This window comes from Entelurus aequoreus, linkage group LG19 (genome assembly GCF_033978785.1).
Source record: "Entelurus aequoreus isolate RoL-2023_Sb linkage group LG19, RoL_Eaeq_v1.1, whole genome shotgun sequence".
Classification (NCBI taxonomy): domain Eukaryota; kingdom Metazoa; phylum Chordata; class Actinopteri; order Syngnathiformes; family Syngnathidae; genus Entelurus; species Entelurus aequoreus.
The window spans coordinates 32,730,103-32,748,504 of record NC_084749.1 but is presented as its reverse complement, the minus strand read 5'-3'; the positions used below and the strand labels follow the sequence as shown (position 1 = coordinate 32,748,504).

General features: G+C 38.1%; 1 protein-coding gene across 1 annotated transcript in view; it reads left to right on the top strand.

Annotated features, from left to right (window-relative positions):
• The window catches only part of pla2g4ab (phospholipase A2, group IVAb (cytosolic, calcium-dependent)), a 67,271-nt gene that overhangs the window by 10,541 nt on the left and 38,328 nt on the right, over nt 1-18,402 (top strand). The window contains exons 7-10 of the mRNA XM_062028322.1: nt 627-771; nt 4,426-4,562; nt 4,787-5,009; nt 5,092-5,206. Coding sequence (XP_061884306.1) covers nt 627-771; nt 4,426-4,562; nt 4,787-5,009; nt 5,092-5,206 — 620 coding nt within the window. The remainder of the gene's footprint in view (nt 1-626; nt 772-4,425; nt 4,563-4,786; nt 5,010-5,091; nt 5,207-18,402) is intronic.

Genomic DNA, 18,402 nt, shown 5'->3' with positions numbered 1-18,402 from the left:
TAGCCATCTGGAGGCTAAAGTGGATAGTGCACCCCATGCTCCAATTCGTCACATTTCATGTGTCAGGTAAACCGTGACAAATGGGATCATATGAAGCCCCTTCTTACTGTGTGTGGAATTAAACTATGAAAGGGATTGCGTAGAGAGTTTAAACAATGTATTAATTTTAGCCAGCTAAACACAATTTCCAAGCAAATAGTGTGTTCAGAGAAAACCAAAGAACTGTTGAAGTTAAGTCTCTGATATTACTACAGGATTGTTGTTATGGAACACAGGTAGGCTCCCTAAAAATAGTCTCTATCCTAAGCCTTTGAACCACAATATTTGTTATTCCTTATCTCTCGCTACCTTCTGTCCCTCTACTTTGTCTCTCTCTCTCTTTACCCAACTGGTCAAGACAGACAGCCACTCCCCACAGCCTAAGTTCTGTCCGAGCATTCTTCCTGCAGGGGAGTTTTTCTTTGCCTCCGTTGCCAAGTTGTTAAGTGCTTTCTCATGTGGGGTTCAATTTTCTCCACCCTTCTTTCTTTCTTTCTTTACACATACATGCAATCCTTTAGTAGATCATGCCCTATAGCTTTCATCTGCGTCTAGAATAAAGCCGTTCCATTTGTTTGTGCCTTCAGTACCAAATTGGATCTACGATTCAGCCTGGCTCTGTGTGACAACGAAAAGCAGTTCCGGCAGACCCGCCGAGAACGAGTGATGCTGGGAATCAAGAAGTTGCTTGACATGGAAAAGCCGCGTTTCCTTCCTAGCTCACCTGAAGAGGTGGGTAGACTTGTTGAAGAAGAAAAACAAGAACTATTTATTACTTCCTTGCGGGGAACATCAACTTTCTCCATACGCATACACCTCAAACAGGATCCTACAAACAGATCAACGCAAAAAACAAGTTCTTATTTCCTGCTTTTGGGTACCTGCGAAATCTTAGCTATAAACTTCCCACTGAATCAGGGCATGAGGAAAGAAACAGATGTCAGCCAAATAAAAAAATACGCTTAAAATGATTCTCATAAGATGTTTTATCAATATTTTTGCATACTTAACCTTTTTTTCGGTCCAGACACGTTTGTGACTAAATAATCCTGTTGTAGTGTTCTAACATTGCTTTGGTATATCTTTAAACTTACATATAAACATCCATACTATACACGTAGTAGGCCATGTAAGAGTCAGAGACATTCTTTTAAGGTATTATTACAGTTTAAACCACAAAAGCTCTCAGGGAGTACAGACATCTGCCAATGTTGACCACATTGTGGTAAGTGATCATTTTTGCTAACGGTGGCAGGAATTCTGATAAGAACGTGGCTGTAGATGGTAAAGAATGGTCACACACGCAAACACAAACAACAGAGGGATCTATAACCTGCCGACAGTGAGTTTACCTTTGGCTGCAACCTACTAAAATGTTCATCCATCCATTTTCTACCACTCGTCCCTCTTGGGGTTCTGGGGGTGCTGGAGCCTAGTCATTACAAGTAAAACAGAGCATAGGTCAAAAAACATTAAGCTGGACTCAATGACACAAACACATAACTTCACAAACACATAACTTCACGGTTGGACTTTGTCTATATTGCAAGTTAACTGACTTTCTTTCTGGCTTATGGTTCAAGGGTGTACTACCTCGCTACATAGTTTAACTACGACTTGCCAAAGCACCCTGCCATGTCACTTGATATGTGATGTACTAGTGTTGATGTAGGTAGTGGTGTTCTATGTACCGTGCCTGTGGATATTCTCATTTATCTATGTCATTGTATACTCCGGGCATTGAATCGATTGCAACTGGACTATTCTGATTGTTTTAGAAGACGTATCTCCTCTCATTCATTGTGTTGCATCAATTCTTGTTCACAGACTTATATAGGATAGCTCTATTCTGAGGGCATGGTGCAAGATCTAGAGTATTTATCCTCTAAAAGCAGGGACATGCCCAGACAAGGATGGTTTTGCTGCATTGTAGTGCAAAACGACAGTCGCTATATGCAGCGGTTACAGGAACTCAAAACACTGGTATCTCCAATCAGCTCTGCCCACTGAAATGTATTTAAATCAATTTAATCTGTGTTTGCCTCCCATAACGCTACCATTTTACATGTAACATGCTTTTTAAAAATAAAAACAAATTTTTAAATAAGAAACGTTGTACAAAAACAATAGAATATACTACAAACAGCTAGTGTAGTTTTATTAAGTGATGAATATATTGTACAGTATTTACCTTGGAGGGCAAACAAGAGTCTCCTTCAGTTTGCTTCTCTGTCATGTCACAATAGGAATTATTGTTGTTTATGTTGCACACGGACGTCTTTAGGTGATGGGCCCGAGGTATGTCTGTGCATGAGACTCAGTGAGCATGGGTAATGCTTTGATCGTCCAGTTTGTGGAGTCAGGAGACAAAACAAACTGAAATGCCTCGGCCACACCATTGCCAGCTTCTCCATATTTTCATGTCCGCCGTGTGGACGTTGTTTTGGAGCGCAGGCTGGATTCTGCTTCGGAGTGGTACAGACTGATAGTGCTCCGCTCAGACTGTCTTGCCTGCAGGGCTGGCTATGTTTTGGCCATCGGTGGGTGTCGCCCTCCTTCGCGCTCACTTTTTTCAGTTCCGGTTGTTGGAGGGCATTATTGTGTCGAACTCTGGTTGTTGGCAGTGGACAATCACAACTTCAACTAATGGCAGAGAAGCTTTTAACTCAAATTCATGCTCTGTGGACTGGGTCCTCCACCAGCACAACAGCAGTCGTTCGAGTGGAGTCATGCTTTCTATGGGTTTGAATCAAATCAAAATGAATAAAATATTAATTAGCTAAGCAGGTATTTACCTAGTATAGTTCTCCTAAGTTTTGAGGTAACTAAATGAAATTGGCACCAATATGAAAGTATTTATGGATTTGAACCTGAACAGGATCAGCAGTAGTGATGGGCTGATTGATACTGAAATATTGATATCACGGATATGAGATCTTTATGCTCTAATATTTATTCTCAGATCAAAATATTGATACGTTTAATACTTTAGTTCAAGAGGGCAAACTTTTTACATCAAGGGCCGCATATTGAAAAGTCGAAGTATGCAACTATTTATAGTATTATAGGTGACTAACTATTATTATTAGTTAGAACATTTCATTTTTCTTATTACATACCATTGTTTTTGCTCTTTTTTCCTACATTTTTACTATTGTTTTTTTTCCATTTAAGAATGTATTAAAAATTATATGATCATCATATCAATGTTCAGTTACACAATTAACAGTGTTTATTATGATTGTTGTAATTTTTCCAAATTCATTCATTATTAAGTAATATTTGATTTTTTTATTAACTTTGTTTATATTTTAAGTATATTTATTTATTTATTTTGAGAGCTTCTAATATTTTAGATCACGGGCGTCTAAACTTTTTCCACCAAGGGCCGCATACTAAAAAGTCAAGTATGATAATTTTTTAATTAAAACAAAATTCTAAAAACATTTCTATATATTTAAAAAACAGAAGTTTGTGTTTTAGGTGACCAAGTATATGAATATTAATTATTAGTTATAAAAAAATCTGCTTTTTGTCATTATATTCCAATTTGTTGCTCTTTTTCTTATATTATTGCTGTTGTTTTTTAGTTAAATGTTGTTGTTTTTTAAAGTACGCAACTTTAAAAATTTTAACAGACACGTTCGGTATATATGCACAAAGTATAGGTATTGGATCAATATCACCGATACCAGCCTGAATTTTACTTTGTATCGGATCAGAAAGAAAATCAGTGGTATCGCGCATCAATAATAAGTAGGAGAGAGTGAATCAACGAATGGTCTTTCAGCGTTAAAAGTTCTGGTCTTTGTACCATTTTCTGCACTCTTGTGGATAATGCCAGATGTCCTTGAGCCTGGGTGTAATCTGCAGCTGGGCCTTGTCATGTTTTGCATGTACGGGATATTCTTAAGGAATTAGATAAGCAACCGCTTTAACCACAATGTGACATCTCGCTTCTGTGGGTTTTAGGGAAAAGCGTCTGTTGATGACACAAACAGGAAACTGATAACAAATGGCCGTCAGGAAATAGTATTCATGTGTAAAAATTTTCAATTCAGTTAGGTTTCAGTTTAATTCAAACATGCATGTAATGCATCACATATTTCCAGTTTAATTACAGCACATCCGAAAAGGAGTAGGAAAAAGCTGAGTTTATTTAATCCTACCACTTTTCATACCATAGCAATTTTATCACATTTCCTTGTTCTCTGTAACAGAACAGTGAATAAATAAATAATATACCATAGTAAGCAAACAAATATTAAATACATAAATAATCTTTATCTAAAAAAAACTGTGTCCTTGCTGTAAGGAGGCACAATAATGAGATACACCAAGTTTAGGTCAAACATCTCCGCTCATAATGATACTTGTGTGAGACAGGTACCAGTGATCGCCATCTCGGGTTCAGGAGGTGGCTTTCGTGCCATGGTCGGCTATTCGGGTGTGATGAAAGCCCTCTTTGAGTCTGGAGTCCTGGATTGTGCAACCTATATTGCTGGTCTCTCTGGATCCACCTGGTATGTTTTTTGTCTGGTCCCTTGTATTTTTGACTGAACAGTGTCCTCTTACACACCACCATTTTTCATTTTTCCACTTGTACTGGTGTGAATCTCATCAGGCAAGCACAATACATGTTGAATGGCTTAATGGAATGACCCTTTTTAAGCAGATTCACTCCTGATTAAATATGATATTCAACAACATTTAAATGTATGTTATAAGTCTCTGCTTGGTTGTGCAGGTACATGTCCACTCTGTACTCCCACCCTGAGTTTCCACATAAAGGCCCAAATGAGATCAACAAGGAGCTCATGAACCGAGTCAGCAGTAATCCATTGAGGCTGTTGCTGCCACAACATATAACCAACTACATCCAGGCTCTGTGGACCAAGAAGGCCTTGGGACAGCCTGTTACCTTCACCGATATATTTGGTATGCTCATAGGAGAGACGCTTGTACCTTCGGTAAGAAACTGCCTGGACAATTTTCTTTTCTTTCTTTCAGTACAGTATATCATTGAGTGACCAATTTTTTTTCTTCCTTCAGAGGATGGACACCAAGCTGAGTGACATCAAGGAGAAAATCAGTCAGGCCCAGTGTCCTCTTCCTCTCTTCACTTGTCTGCATGTCAAGCCAGATGTTTCGGAGCTCATGTTTGCAGGTACATTTTATGAAAATATAATCTGTTTGTATCAGCAAATTAAATAGTTTTAAGGCCACGTTTCCAGAAAGCTAAGAACTAGGGGGCCAGACTTCATCCTTTACTATTATTCTTATTTTATGGGAATTTTTTTTGTTTATGGGTTCTGGGGTTATGAAAGTCTGAAAAAATGTATAAAAATGTTTAAAGGGTTCATATTATAATCTTCTTTTTTAATTTATTACACTTCCTTGTGGTCTACATAACATGTAATGGTGGTTCGTTGGTCAAAATTGTGCATAGAGTTTGTTTTACAGACCATTTACATGCCGAAGCCCTCCTCCAGGCTAATGGTGCGCTCCATACAGTATATATATATATATATATATATATATATATATACACTGTATTTATATATATATATATATATATATATATATATATATATATATATATATATATATATATATATATATATATATATATATATATATATATATATATATATATATATATATATATGTATATATACTGTATATATGTATGTGTATATACATATATGTATGTGTGTGTGTGTGTGTGTGTGTGTGTGTGTGTGTGTATATACACACATATGTATACACACACACATATATATATGAATACACAGTATATACACATACATACATACATACATACTAGGGCTGCAACTAACGATTAATTTGATCATCGATTAATCTGTCGATTATTACTTCGATTAATAATCGGATAAAAGAGACAAACTACATTTCTATCCTTTCCAGTATTTTATTGAAAAAACCCAGCTTACTGGCACCATGTTGTGGACATTTGGGATGCAGCATACACCAATAATAACACAGAAATGTAACTCATCAGATCAGAACTGGATCAGATACTGTACACGTTTCTGTTGTGAATAATAAAGGATTAATTTTAGGCTGCTTCTGAATAATAGCATGAAATATTCCAGCACCTTCATAACGTTTAGTTATACTAAAGCGTCACTCAAATCTAAATAGATTTATATAGCTTTATCGGGCCTGGCTGCATTGATCCATTATGAAACCAACCTGAGATATTTCTGTCCATTACGTTTATTTCGAAATTGGTAACCGTGCGTTCTCTCTCTCAAAACGGAGTCAAATGTGCCGGAGACACATTATCAGCCCCGCGTTGCAACAAAGGCATAACGTTAACGTTACTTACAAAAAAGCTGAACTCATGAATGCCTGTTGCCACTATGGACTTAAAAAGTTACGTACCGTGAGTTCCCTTCATCCATGGCTCCAACATGTTTCCTTTTCAGGTGCTTCTGAAGCAATGTTGTACTTCCGTGCCATTTTGCAGGAAACGCTCTTCTTTGAAGTCTTTAAAGTAAAGTGTTCCCACACTTTTGACGACTTAGTTCGTACACTTTTCTCCATTGAAGCAATAACCTCAAGATGTTTCTCCGCTAAACTATCCGTACTGTTTTCCTGCGCCATTTTTCGAATGTTTCCAGCAAAGGAGACGGCGTGGTCACGTGAGTTGCTCACCGCCGCCCTGGCGCTGTTTTGTATTGTTTTTGTACTTATTTTGATTATTGTTTCTCAGCTGTTCGTAAATGTTGCAGTTTATAAATAAAGGTTTATTAAATTTTTTTATTTTTTTTTAAAATAAAAAAAAAGCCTCCGCGCATGCGCGTAGCTAGTTCCAACGAATCGATGACTAAATTAATCGCCAACTATTTTTATAATCGATTTAATCGATTAGTTGTTGCAGCCCTAATACATACATATATATATATATATATATATATATATATATATATATATATATATATATATATATATATATATATATATATATATATATATATATATATATATATATATATATATATATATATACATATATATATATATATATGGGTGGGCGAGTGTGTGGGGAGGGGGACACACCAAGCGTCTCTTCATGTTGTTTTTGCCCTCTCTGAGTCCTAAATTGATGTCAAAGTCTACCAACTTGTCGGAATACATCTTCAAACTTCTTTTGTCCAGGTGAGATGCATTATTTATGATTTACAATAAACTTCAAAGGAGCAAGGAAACACCTCGCCAGTCAACCATGTCGAAATTATACACAGGCTTGTGATCACAGCGCCGCAATAGTTTGTGTGCTTATAATAACAATATCACTAATGCTTTGTTAATAGTCAAATCACAAAATGTAAATGGTGTACTGTTGACATTTTTGAAAGGTAATTTATTGGAATGTATGGGCGAAATAGGAGCTCCCACTTTTATTTACGTTTATTTACAAGTTAGAATGCATTAAAAAAAATCCATCCGTCGTCATGTCTTTTATAATGATTGTGAATGATAGGAAAAATATTTCAAAAAAAGTGCAGTTCCCCTTTAAGGACAAAAAAGCTATATGACAGAGCTCAAAGCCCTGGCTGTATTATACATGACTACAGCACAGGTGGCCCTTGTTTAACGACATTCTATGTTACGTTTCGTGGTTAGAAATGCAGTGGCATTAATTCGTAATACTGCACAAAAAGAGAATTGCGTAGTTACGTGTCTGGCGGGAGAATACTTACCCTAAGTAATACGAAGTCGCGCTCGCTATATTCAGGAAGGGAAATGTTACTTCTCTTCTTTTTAGTTAACTTTATAACTTGAACCTCCTTTATATCCCCCAATGTTAGGCAGACTCCTCGTGAAAGCAAAAAGTGAAGTGAAATTAGACCTATGTGTAGATGTGGAGAAATCAACATTGGTTGCATGCCCGGCCCAAGCCGCTCAAACGTCACAACTAGGTACTGTATGTAACAATATACAGTAACCGCGGTAAACTCCTAAATCTTTGTATTACCATTGTAAATAAAAATTAACGTAAAACGTGATTGATAACCTCACTTTGATAAACAGACAGACCAGTGATATTGCTCATTAACTGGAGACGCAAGCTGGCATTTGCTTACTAGCTCGCTTAAAGGCTTATATGATTTCAAGGGATATTAATGTCTTTCCCCATTAAGATATTACATGAACCAAACACATTGCTGTTTGAGCAACTAAGCTATTCAATCGTGCACATTGAACCTACTGTCTGATCAATCTATACTCAGGAATAAATGACATGGTGTCTACAACAAGACGTGAATTTGTGTTACGTCACAATAACCCAAAATGAGGCACTCAACACCAGTTTTGCCTTTCTCATTATAAAAAATACTAAAACCTTTACAAATTAAAACGGAAAATGATAAACATATTTAAACGCTCAAATAAAAATAATGTAGCTCTTAAGAAGCCAGAAAAATATTTTATGTTTCTTCTGCCAATAAATTATATTTATTGTATTGCACTTTTCAAAGAAAACTTGGCTGAGAGATTTCAGAGCAGAGAATGGGGAAATATAAGCGTGAGAAATATTAAGTGTAAATGGGTTAAATTGCATGACTCTCACGCCCAAAGCGTGAGACTTGGCAGTAGCTGATACTGTATATGGATAAACAGTAACCGTGGTAAAACTCCTGACTCTTTGTATTACCAATCCCATTAAAAAAAAAAAAGTATGTTAAATCGTGATTGATAATCTCCCTTTTATAAACTGAGGGACCAGTGATACTGCTCATTAATTGGAGGCGCAAGCTAGCCTTTGCTTAAATGCTGATATCAATTAAGATTTTGCATACATCAAACACATTGCTGTGTGAGCAACTAAGCTGTTCAATTGTGCACATTGAACTTACTGGCTGATCAATCTATACTCGGGAATAAATGACATGGCATCTACAACAAGATGTTAACTCGCGTGACATCACATAAAACCGAAGTGAGGCGCTCAACATCAGTTTTGCCTTTCTCATTAAAAAAAACACGAAAACCTCTACAAATTCAAACGGAAAATGATCAACATATTTAAACGCTCAAAAAAAAAATATAGCTCTTAAGAAGCCAGAACAGTATTTTAGGTTTCTTCTGCCAATAAAGTATATTGTATGTCTATTCATTGTATTACATGTTTTAAAGATAACATTGGTTGAAAGATTCCAGAGTAGAGAATGGGGAATATAAGCGTGAGAAATGGGGAAATATAACAGTGAGAATGTCAAGTGTAGGGTGTGGTGTGTGAATGGGTTGAATTGTGGGACTCACACCCAAAATGTCAGGCTTGGCAGCAGCTGATTTATTGCTTTACAGTAACCGCGGTAAAACTCCTGACTCTTTGTATTACCATTTTACTTACGAATTATCGTTAAATCGTGATCAATAACCTCACTTTGATAAACTGAGGGACCATTGATACCGCTCATTAACTGGAGACGCAAGCTAGCATTTGCTTGTTAGCTCGCTTAAATGCTTATATGATTTCAAAGGGTATTAACATCCTTCCCCATTAAAATATTACATAAACCAAACACATTGCTGTTTGAGCAACTAAGCTATTCAATCGTGCACATTGAACCTACTGTCTGATCAATCTATACTCAGGAATAAATGACATGGTGTCTACAACAAGACGTGAACTCGCATGACGTCACAATAACCAGACGTTAGGGCGCTCAACACCACTTTTGCCTTTCTCATAAAAAAAACACGAAAACCTCTACAAATTAAAATGGAAAATGATAAACTTATTTAAACGTTAAAATAAAAATAATATAGCTCTTAAGAAGCCAGAACAATATTTTATGTTTCTTCTGCCAATAACGTATATTGTACTGTATGTCTATTTAATGTATTACATTTTTCAAAGAAAACTTGGTTAAAATATTTCCGAGTGTGTATAAGTACTCATTGAGCAGATTCAACAATACTGTCAAAATAATAACCATGATCATTTTGGTCACAATAACAAGGAATTTTCATATCGTTACATCCATAGCCACGACCATTATCAGGGTTAAAGACGGTATTCCTGAACATGTGACAAGATCTTCTACCAAGAAATGGACCAGGATAACAAGCAGCATAGATGTCTCATTATTGATATTTGCTGTCTCTCCGGTCGTTGCACCGCCCCTTCCAATGTGCAAACCAACCACAGGGAGCCCTCCTCTCCATTATCCCTGTTTCCTTTAATTCTTGTATTTTAATCGTTTTATACTGTATTTCGTATGCCCCTTCATGTTTTCTGTGTACGGTGCGAGTGACTTTGTTTTTAATGTGCAAGTTCCAACTTACACTAAAACTTGTGCACTACATCACAAAACTCTTTTGCAAGCTGAGGACCACCAGTGTACCATATTGGAAACATTTGTATTTCAAAATATGGGTTTTTTATTCTCGAAAGAACGGTCAAATATGTGATTTTCTTGGAAAAACAGGAACGTTTTTTCAATCAGGAGAATTTACCTTTTGGTCCATCAGTGGGGAATCTAACTAATGAAAGATGGTGTTTTCTAGAGATATTTTGCAGTTTGTAATCAGCAATATTGCCCACCAAGGGACTAGGGGGGTGCGTGTACATTATCGAACGAGTAAATTTACTTTTGGCGTTGGCATTCGGAAGCATGCTAATAAAGGGGAACTGCACTATTTTGAGGGGGAATTTTACCTATGAATCACAATCCTTATGTAAGACAAGCACACATGTTTTTTTCTATGCATTTTAACTAGTAAATGAATGCGAGCAAAAGTCTGCTCGCAATGGAGCCCATTGGAATCGCTCTATTCTGACGATAAAGCGCTTAAAAAACATCCGAACACCTCCATCAAGGTTTTACATATATGCTGTAAGTATATACAGTATGTAATGTAGTAACAGGCACATTCACAGTAAAATGTAATATTTACGTATTTTGCTCATTTGAAGCGTATGGTGGCGCATTAATTTCACACACGCATCAAAACGTTCGCTTTTTCTTTTGACAACATCACTGATTACTATTCACTGCAGACTACAATGAGAGCCTACAAACTTAATAAAACATCACTTACTGTACAATGTCTGCTCTCACTAGGATGACGACTGATAGGATGCTCATTTATTAGATGAGGATTGACTCATAATCCTCACGAAGAAAAAAGGAGTGTGGAACCAGGCTCAGTGTGTCTTTTTCTCCATTTCCCGGTCTAAATTGGATACCAAAATTGACCAACTTGTTGGATTATGTCCTCATCCCACTATCAAGGTGAGAGGCATTATTTATTATCGAGAATAAAGCTTCACAAGCTCCAAGTCGAGAAAGCAGCTCACTAGCTGATGATGTTTAGTTTAGTTTAGTCTTTATTTGAAGGGACAATGCACAGAAACATTAAGCTCAAAGACAGATATGTTCTGTACCAGATTATACTAAATAGCTAATTTCCATCTGCAGTCCCTGGCTACCTAAATTAAAGGGATACAAAAATCATGCAATAAAATTATGACAAATTATGTCAATACAGCAGCATAAGAAAGTTACTTATCTGTGACAATGCGCTGCTAAAAATAGTTCGTCTGCGTTAGCGTTTATAATAACAATATCACTAATACTTGGTTATCGGTAATTCAGGTCACAAAATGTAAACAGAGTTTTGCTGGCGGTTTTTGGATTGTTATTTAGAGGGCTTTATGGGTGGAATAGAGGACCTCCAATTCATTGTAAGCTGACTTTTATTTACGTTTATTTACGAGATAGAATACATAAAAAATACATCCGTTTTGTTATCTCTCATTATTGTGAATGATAAGCAACATTTAAAAAAAAAAGTTCAGTTCCCCTACAAGCTAGAATGGCGCATACTGCTGTCTTGCATTATCGTTGGGCTTTGCCGGAGGTCTTTGCTTAATGGAGTGTTTGTGTTGTTGTAGCCAGCACAGCAACACATTATTTGTCTCCTGTTGTGTGTCATTATCGCATCACAACCTTCAGACAATTCCCTTTAAAGTCAAAACTATTTGGTCGACTCTTCTACAACTCTTTCCCTAGGACTTTAACGTCAAAAGACAATTTAAACATCAGCCGTTTACAATAGCCATAATTAGTGTAATTATGTTGTTTCCATTGCATGCCTGTATGTACGTATGTATTTGTGCGTCTATTTTTACTCACATACCTGGAGTGTTTGTTGTCGTTCCATGTACTGTAGGTCAATGTCATACAAGCCTGGACAAATATGTCACAATGACAAGCCTCGGTATACTTACTGTACATATAGCCTGTATGGGACAACACTCTTTGACGACAGAAATAAGGCCCACATTGATCTCCTCCTTATGTTGCAGCGCACAACATACATCTAAACCTAAAAATATACTAAAATTCAGACATTAAGCCCTAGAAAATGATACTACATACAAAAGGGACAATTGTAAGAAAGTTACAGTATATTGAAATTATTTGTAACAAGTTAATCATAAAATACTTTTGGTTTGAAATAGGGCTAGACGATGATGGCAAAAACAATCATTTTGATTGCTATTGAAATCACAATTAATCATTAACACAATTATTCATTAATTTAAAAAGATCAGTATTTATTGTACCACCAAAACTCAACTTTAAATATAATTTAAAAGCACAACGGTTATAAATGTGTACCGAATAAACAGCAAGTAAAATAATAATAGGAAAACAATCAGATTAACATTATCAATATGATAAAACAATACAATTATTTTTTTAAGTTTTTTGTTTTAAGTTCCGTTTTTTGCCTTTTACACTTATTTTACCACCATATTGCGCGTGGTTAGTAAACCTCACTCTATGGTTTTGTTTACACCACGCACCAAATCTGGTTTATTTGCCCTAATGTGACACAAATCAGATTTTTTTTTGCCAGTTTAAACGCTCCAAAGTGCTTTAAATCTGATTTTTTTGGCATTAAATTCAGGCCACATCAAGATGTAGTCCGAATCCGGAATCGAATGTTTTCAAATGCGACTTCAGTCTAAACGCGACCTGCGTCATTGGAAGTGCCAGCGGAAGTGGTTTCCTCATCACAACATCCGATTTAAGTGAGCAAAGTCTTTTTTACGACAGCCGAATTTTCGATGCATCACTAGTCAATAGTGTGCAAATAATAGGCTATATGTAATTAGTGAATAAATATTTTGATTCAGAAGAAATAGCAATTGTTGAAAGAAGCTCTGGCGTATTTCCTTACATGTTATGTACATTATGTAAGTAGTTGTTTACGTAAGCGAGTTAAAAAATAAAGCTAATGTGTAGACCCACGCTGATGTCAGTGTTGCCGTAAAAAAAGATTAGGACCCTCCCAAATATATTACACTATATATCCATTCATACGTTATATTACTTCAATTTATTTTCACATAAAAAAAAAAAACATTTTTAAGGTGTGGCGACTTTTATTTAATGTAGTAGCAGTAGTAGCGGTTTCTTTGTTTATTTCTGGAATCTGGTCAACATCTTGAGTTTTCACTTTATCGAACTGCGCATGCAAGTGACGCCACATTGGGGCCACATTAGTGCCTGTGCGCGTTTACACTGGAGTCTGATAAAGATCAAATTTTACTTGCAGTGTAAACAGTCAGCTGGAAAAAATCCGATTTGGGCCACTTTGGCCTGCAGTTTAAACATAGTCCCTGAAAACCCAAGAGCAGTGCTGGCAGTACTTAGCATGCTCGTGTCTCATGCGGACGACCCAGGTCCAGAGTCTCGGGCAGAAAGCAGGGACAGAAACACACGGCTTACACCAATTTCCATGATATTCTGCCTTTAAGATTGGATTATGTTTTAGTGGCCAAGTCTTTGACTCCACCAGCGGTTCCGTCAACGCGGAAATGCCCTACTTTTTGTTGAGTGTAGTGATTATTGATTAGTAGAGGTGTAACCGTATTGACGATACCGCAGTGTTTTGGTTTCAAAGTCTTCACAATAATACCATGACGCATGACGATATGGTATCAAACAAAAACTTGGTGTGTAGTTTTTTTCTGGTGCATTAGCCGATTCTAAATATAAACTACATCTCCCAGAATCCTCTGCGCAGCGGGGACCCGGGGCGTGGAACGCCATAGGCAGGAAGTGAAGTGCGTTCCCAGTGGATGAGAGTAATTGTTGTTTTCGGACATTTCATCAAAATATGTCTCAAACTTTCTGAGTTATCTTGCTAACAAACACACAAACCCCAGCGAAAACACAACCTTTTTAGCACAGGTAAGAAAGTCTGCGTTCTGCAAAGCAAAGCGCCCCACTTCCGTCTCGAGCGTTTCCAAGCGGTCATGTCGCACCGCACAGAGGGAAATCTCCCAAAAAAAACTGCATCGCGGGTAAATCCCGAGTAAACTGAAAAACTACTTCATGAATCCTCAATCCATCCATCCATTTCCCACCGTTGTCTTTCTCGATGTCATGTGGGGGCTGGAGCCTATCCAGCTGCATTCAAGCAGAAGGCAGTGTACACCTTGGACAAATCGCAACCTCATAAACCGTCACCCAGAAAAGATATTTGAAACCAGGAAAGCCAAACATCAGTTTGTGAGGTATTTACATTATTAAAAGTTAAAGGCCTACTGAAATGAATTTTTTTTATTTAAACGGGGATAGCAGATCTATTCTATGTGTCATACTTGATCATTTCGCGATATTGCCATATTTTTGCTGAAAGGATTTAGTATAGAACAACGACGATAAAGATTGCAACTTTTGTTATCTGATAAAAAAAAGGCTTGCACCTACCGGAAGTAGCGTGACGTAGTCAGTTGAACATTTACGCAAAGTTCCCTATTGTTTACAATGATGGCCGCATGAAGTGAGAGAGATTCGGACCGAGAAAGCGACAATTTCCCCATTAATTTGAGCGAGGATGAAAGATTTGTGGATGAGTAAAGTGCAAGTGAAGGACTAGTGGGGAGTTGAAGCTATTCAGATAGGGAAGATGCTGTGAGAGCCGGGGGTGACCTGATATTCAGCTGGGAATGACTACAACAGTAAATAAACACAAGACATATATATACTCTATTAGCCACAACACAACCAGGCTTATATTTAATATGCCACAAATTAATCCTGCATAAAAACACCTGCGTGTTTGTTATGCTAGCTCCTAGCTCCTCTGCTAGCTCCTAGCTCCATAGAACACGCCAATACAATTCAAACACCTGATCAACACACACAATCACTCAGCCCAAAAGACCGTTTACCTAACCCAAGGTTCATAAAGCTTATATATTTTTAAAAAGTTACGTACGTGACGCGCACATACGGTCAAGTTATCAAATGTTTAGCAGCCAAGGCTGCATACTCACGGTACCTGACTGTTCACCTAACCCAAGGTTCATAAAGCTTATATATTTTTAAAAAGTTACGTACGTGACGCGCACGTACGGTACGGTACGTGTTATGCTAGCTCCTAGCTCCTATGCTAGCTCCTAGCTCCATAGAACACGCCAATACAATTCAAACACCTGATCAACACACACAATCACTCAGCCCAAAAGACCGTTCACCTAACCCAAGGTTCATAAAGCTTATATATTTTTAAAAAGTTACGTACGTGACGCGCACGTACGGTACGGTACGTGTTATGCTAGCTCCTAGCTCCTATGCTAGCTCCTAGCTCCATAGAACACGCCAATACAATTCAAACACCTGATCAACACACACAATCACTCAGCCCAAAAGACCGTTCACCTAACCCAAGGTTCATAAAGCTTATATATTTTTAAAAAGTTACGTACGTGACGCGCACGTACGGTACGGTACGTGTTATGCTAGCTCCTAGCTCCTCTGCTAGCTCCTAGCTCCATAGAACACGCCAATACAATTCAAACACCTGATCAACACACACAATCACTCAGCCCAAAAGACCGTTCACCTAACCCAAGGTTCATAAAGCTTATATATTTTAAAAAAGTTGCGTACATACGCAAAAAAAAGTTGCGCACATACGGTCAAGCGATCAAATGTTTAGAAGCCAAAGCTGCATACTCACAGTAGCACGTCTGCGTCTTTGTCATCCAAATCAAAGTAATCCTGGTAAGAGTCCGTGTTGTCCCAGTTCTCTACAGGCGTCTGTGTATCGAAGTCAAAAGTCCTCCTGGTTAGAGTCTCTGTTATCCGAGTTCTTCCATCTTGACTGCATCTTTCGGGAATGTAAACAAAGAAGCGCCGGCTGTGTACTGTTGTGGCTGACTACGTTCGAAAAATACGTCCATTTCGCACCGACAACTTTCTTCTTTGCTTGCTCGGCTTCCTTCTCCATAATGCAATGAACATGATTGAAACAGATTCACGAACACAGATGTCCAGAATACTGTGGAATTATGAAATGAAAACAGAGCTTTTTCGTATTGGCTTCAATGTGGAAGGCATACCCGTGTTCGCCGGTCTACGTCACGCGCATACGTCATCCTCAGAGGCGTTTCGAACTGGAAGTTTAGCGGCAAATTTAAAATGTCACTTTATAAGTTAACCCGGCCGTATTGGCATGTGTTATAATGTTAAGATTTCATCATTGATATATAAACTATCAGACTGCGTGGTCGGTAGTAGTGGGTTTCAGTAGGCCTTTAAAGTGCTAGTTTAGAAACAGCATTTTTCAAACTGTTATAAACATGTCCACTGTGGAGGATATTGCTTCTCAGAAAGTAAAAGTTGAAAGACACTAAAGTGAACATTATTGTTTTACACATTGTCTCTTTAAAGACACTCAACTAAGTTTGTTTAAATATTTTCTTGAAACAGTGGATGTTCCTGCACAATTATTTGCACATAAAAATTAAGCATTATGTGTGTTTAATTACAGTAAGTGTGTTTTCCCAAACATTCCTGCCACTTCAATTTACACACTATAACATGGTTAAGTCTTTTTTTTGGACATATGGCACAATAATATACCGTGGCCTTAAAGCTGCGATACATGCATCTTGTGTCACCAGGCAAAATTTAAACTTTAAATCCTGCGCCCCTGCACACCTCGCTGATAGTCCCTCCCAGTCTCTTCCCTGCTGGAAGTGCACAAAATCACGCACAAGTGCTGTATGTGCACACGCATAGGTTTTTGACAGTCTGAAGTTGCATCGAAGGATTCCCTAGTTCAGTGTTTTTCAACCTTTTTTGAGCCGAGGCACATTTTTTTCTTTGAAAAAATCTGGAGGCACACCACCAGCAGAAATCATTAAAAAACAAAACTCAGTTGACAGTAAAAAGTCGTTGTCGCAAGTGTTGGATATGACTTTAAACCATAACCAAGCATATGTTAAAGAGGTTCATTTAGCCTACTAATGTGTATTTATAAATGGTTGATTTATATAGGCTAGTAAGGTAAAGTTTTGTACCTGACAAGTTTCGGCTATCTTGCTTCTGCAGCCTTCTTCAGAGGTGTCACGTGATGTTAGTGTGACGTCATCTGTGACGTGTTATATGGATTGTTCCATCCCACCTGAGGTGGTGGGATGGCGGTGTCCCCTGGTGTGCGTCGGGGGTAGGGCGGGGCGCCCCCTGTCGTCCGGATGTCCACCAAACGGCCGGGGGCGGCCCTGCAGGACTGTGTCCCAGATGTGGGATAGTTGGTAGGCTCCCTCGTCCCTGTTGACAGTCTTTGGGGCCCGCTTCCTGATTTCAACCGCCTCTTTGATCCACCGATGGAATTTGTTGCTTTCCATTCTAATTACCTTGGCTGCCTCCCAGTTCATTAGATGGTTTTCCCTCTTGCAGTGGTCTGAAATGGCTGATTTCAGATTTTCCTGCGTTGCTTTCATTCTCGTTGCACGGGTGAGCGTTCCAGATGTTTCCTTTTCACATTCTTTCTGGTGTTCCTTTTTTCGTGCGCTGAACTGTCGACCTGTGTCTCCTATGTATGTTTTATTGCATGTTAGGCAAGGGATCTCATATATCACATCACACTTTTTCTCAGGGGGGATCTCATCCTTAGGGTGTACTAGGATTTGGCGAAGCTTGATGTGCGGCTTCACTGGTGTGCTGATGTGGTGTTTCCTCATCGCTCGCTGTATGCGTTCTGTGACACCCCTGACGTATGGGAGGGTGACCATGCGCAGGTTCTCAGGCCTAGAACCTTTCTTCTTTTTTTCCTCCTTGTTGTTCCTTTGGACCTCTCGTTTGCCTTTGTTTATGGCCCAGTTTGGGTAGTTGCAGGCTTTGAGCGCCTGTTTTATATGGTCCTCCTCCTTTTCTCTGTCATGGTTGTCTGTGATCACCTTGGTGCGATCATATAGGGTGCAGACTACTGACAATTTGTGTGCTGTGGGGTGCTCTGATGTCCATAGTAAATATTGATCTGTGTGTGTGGGTTTTCTGTATATTGTTATCTTGA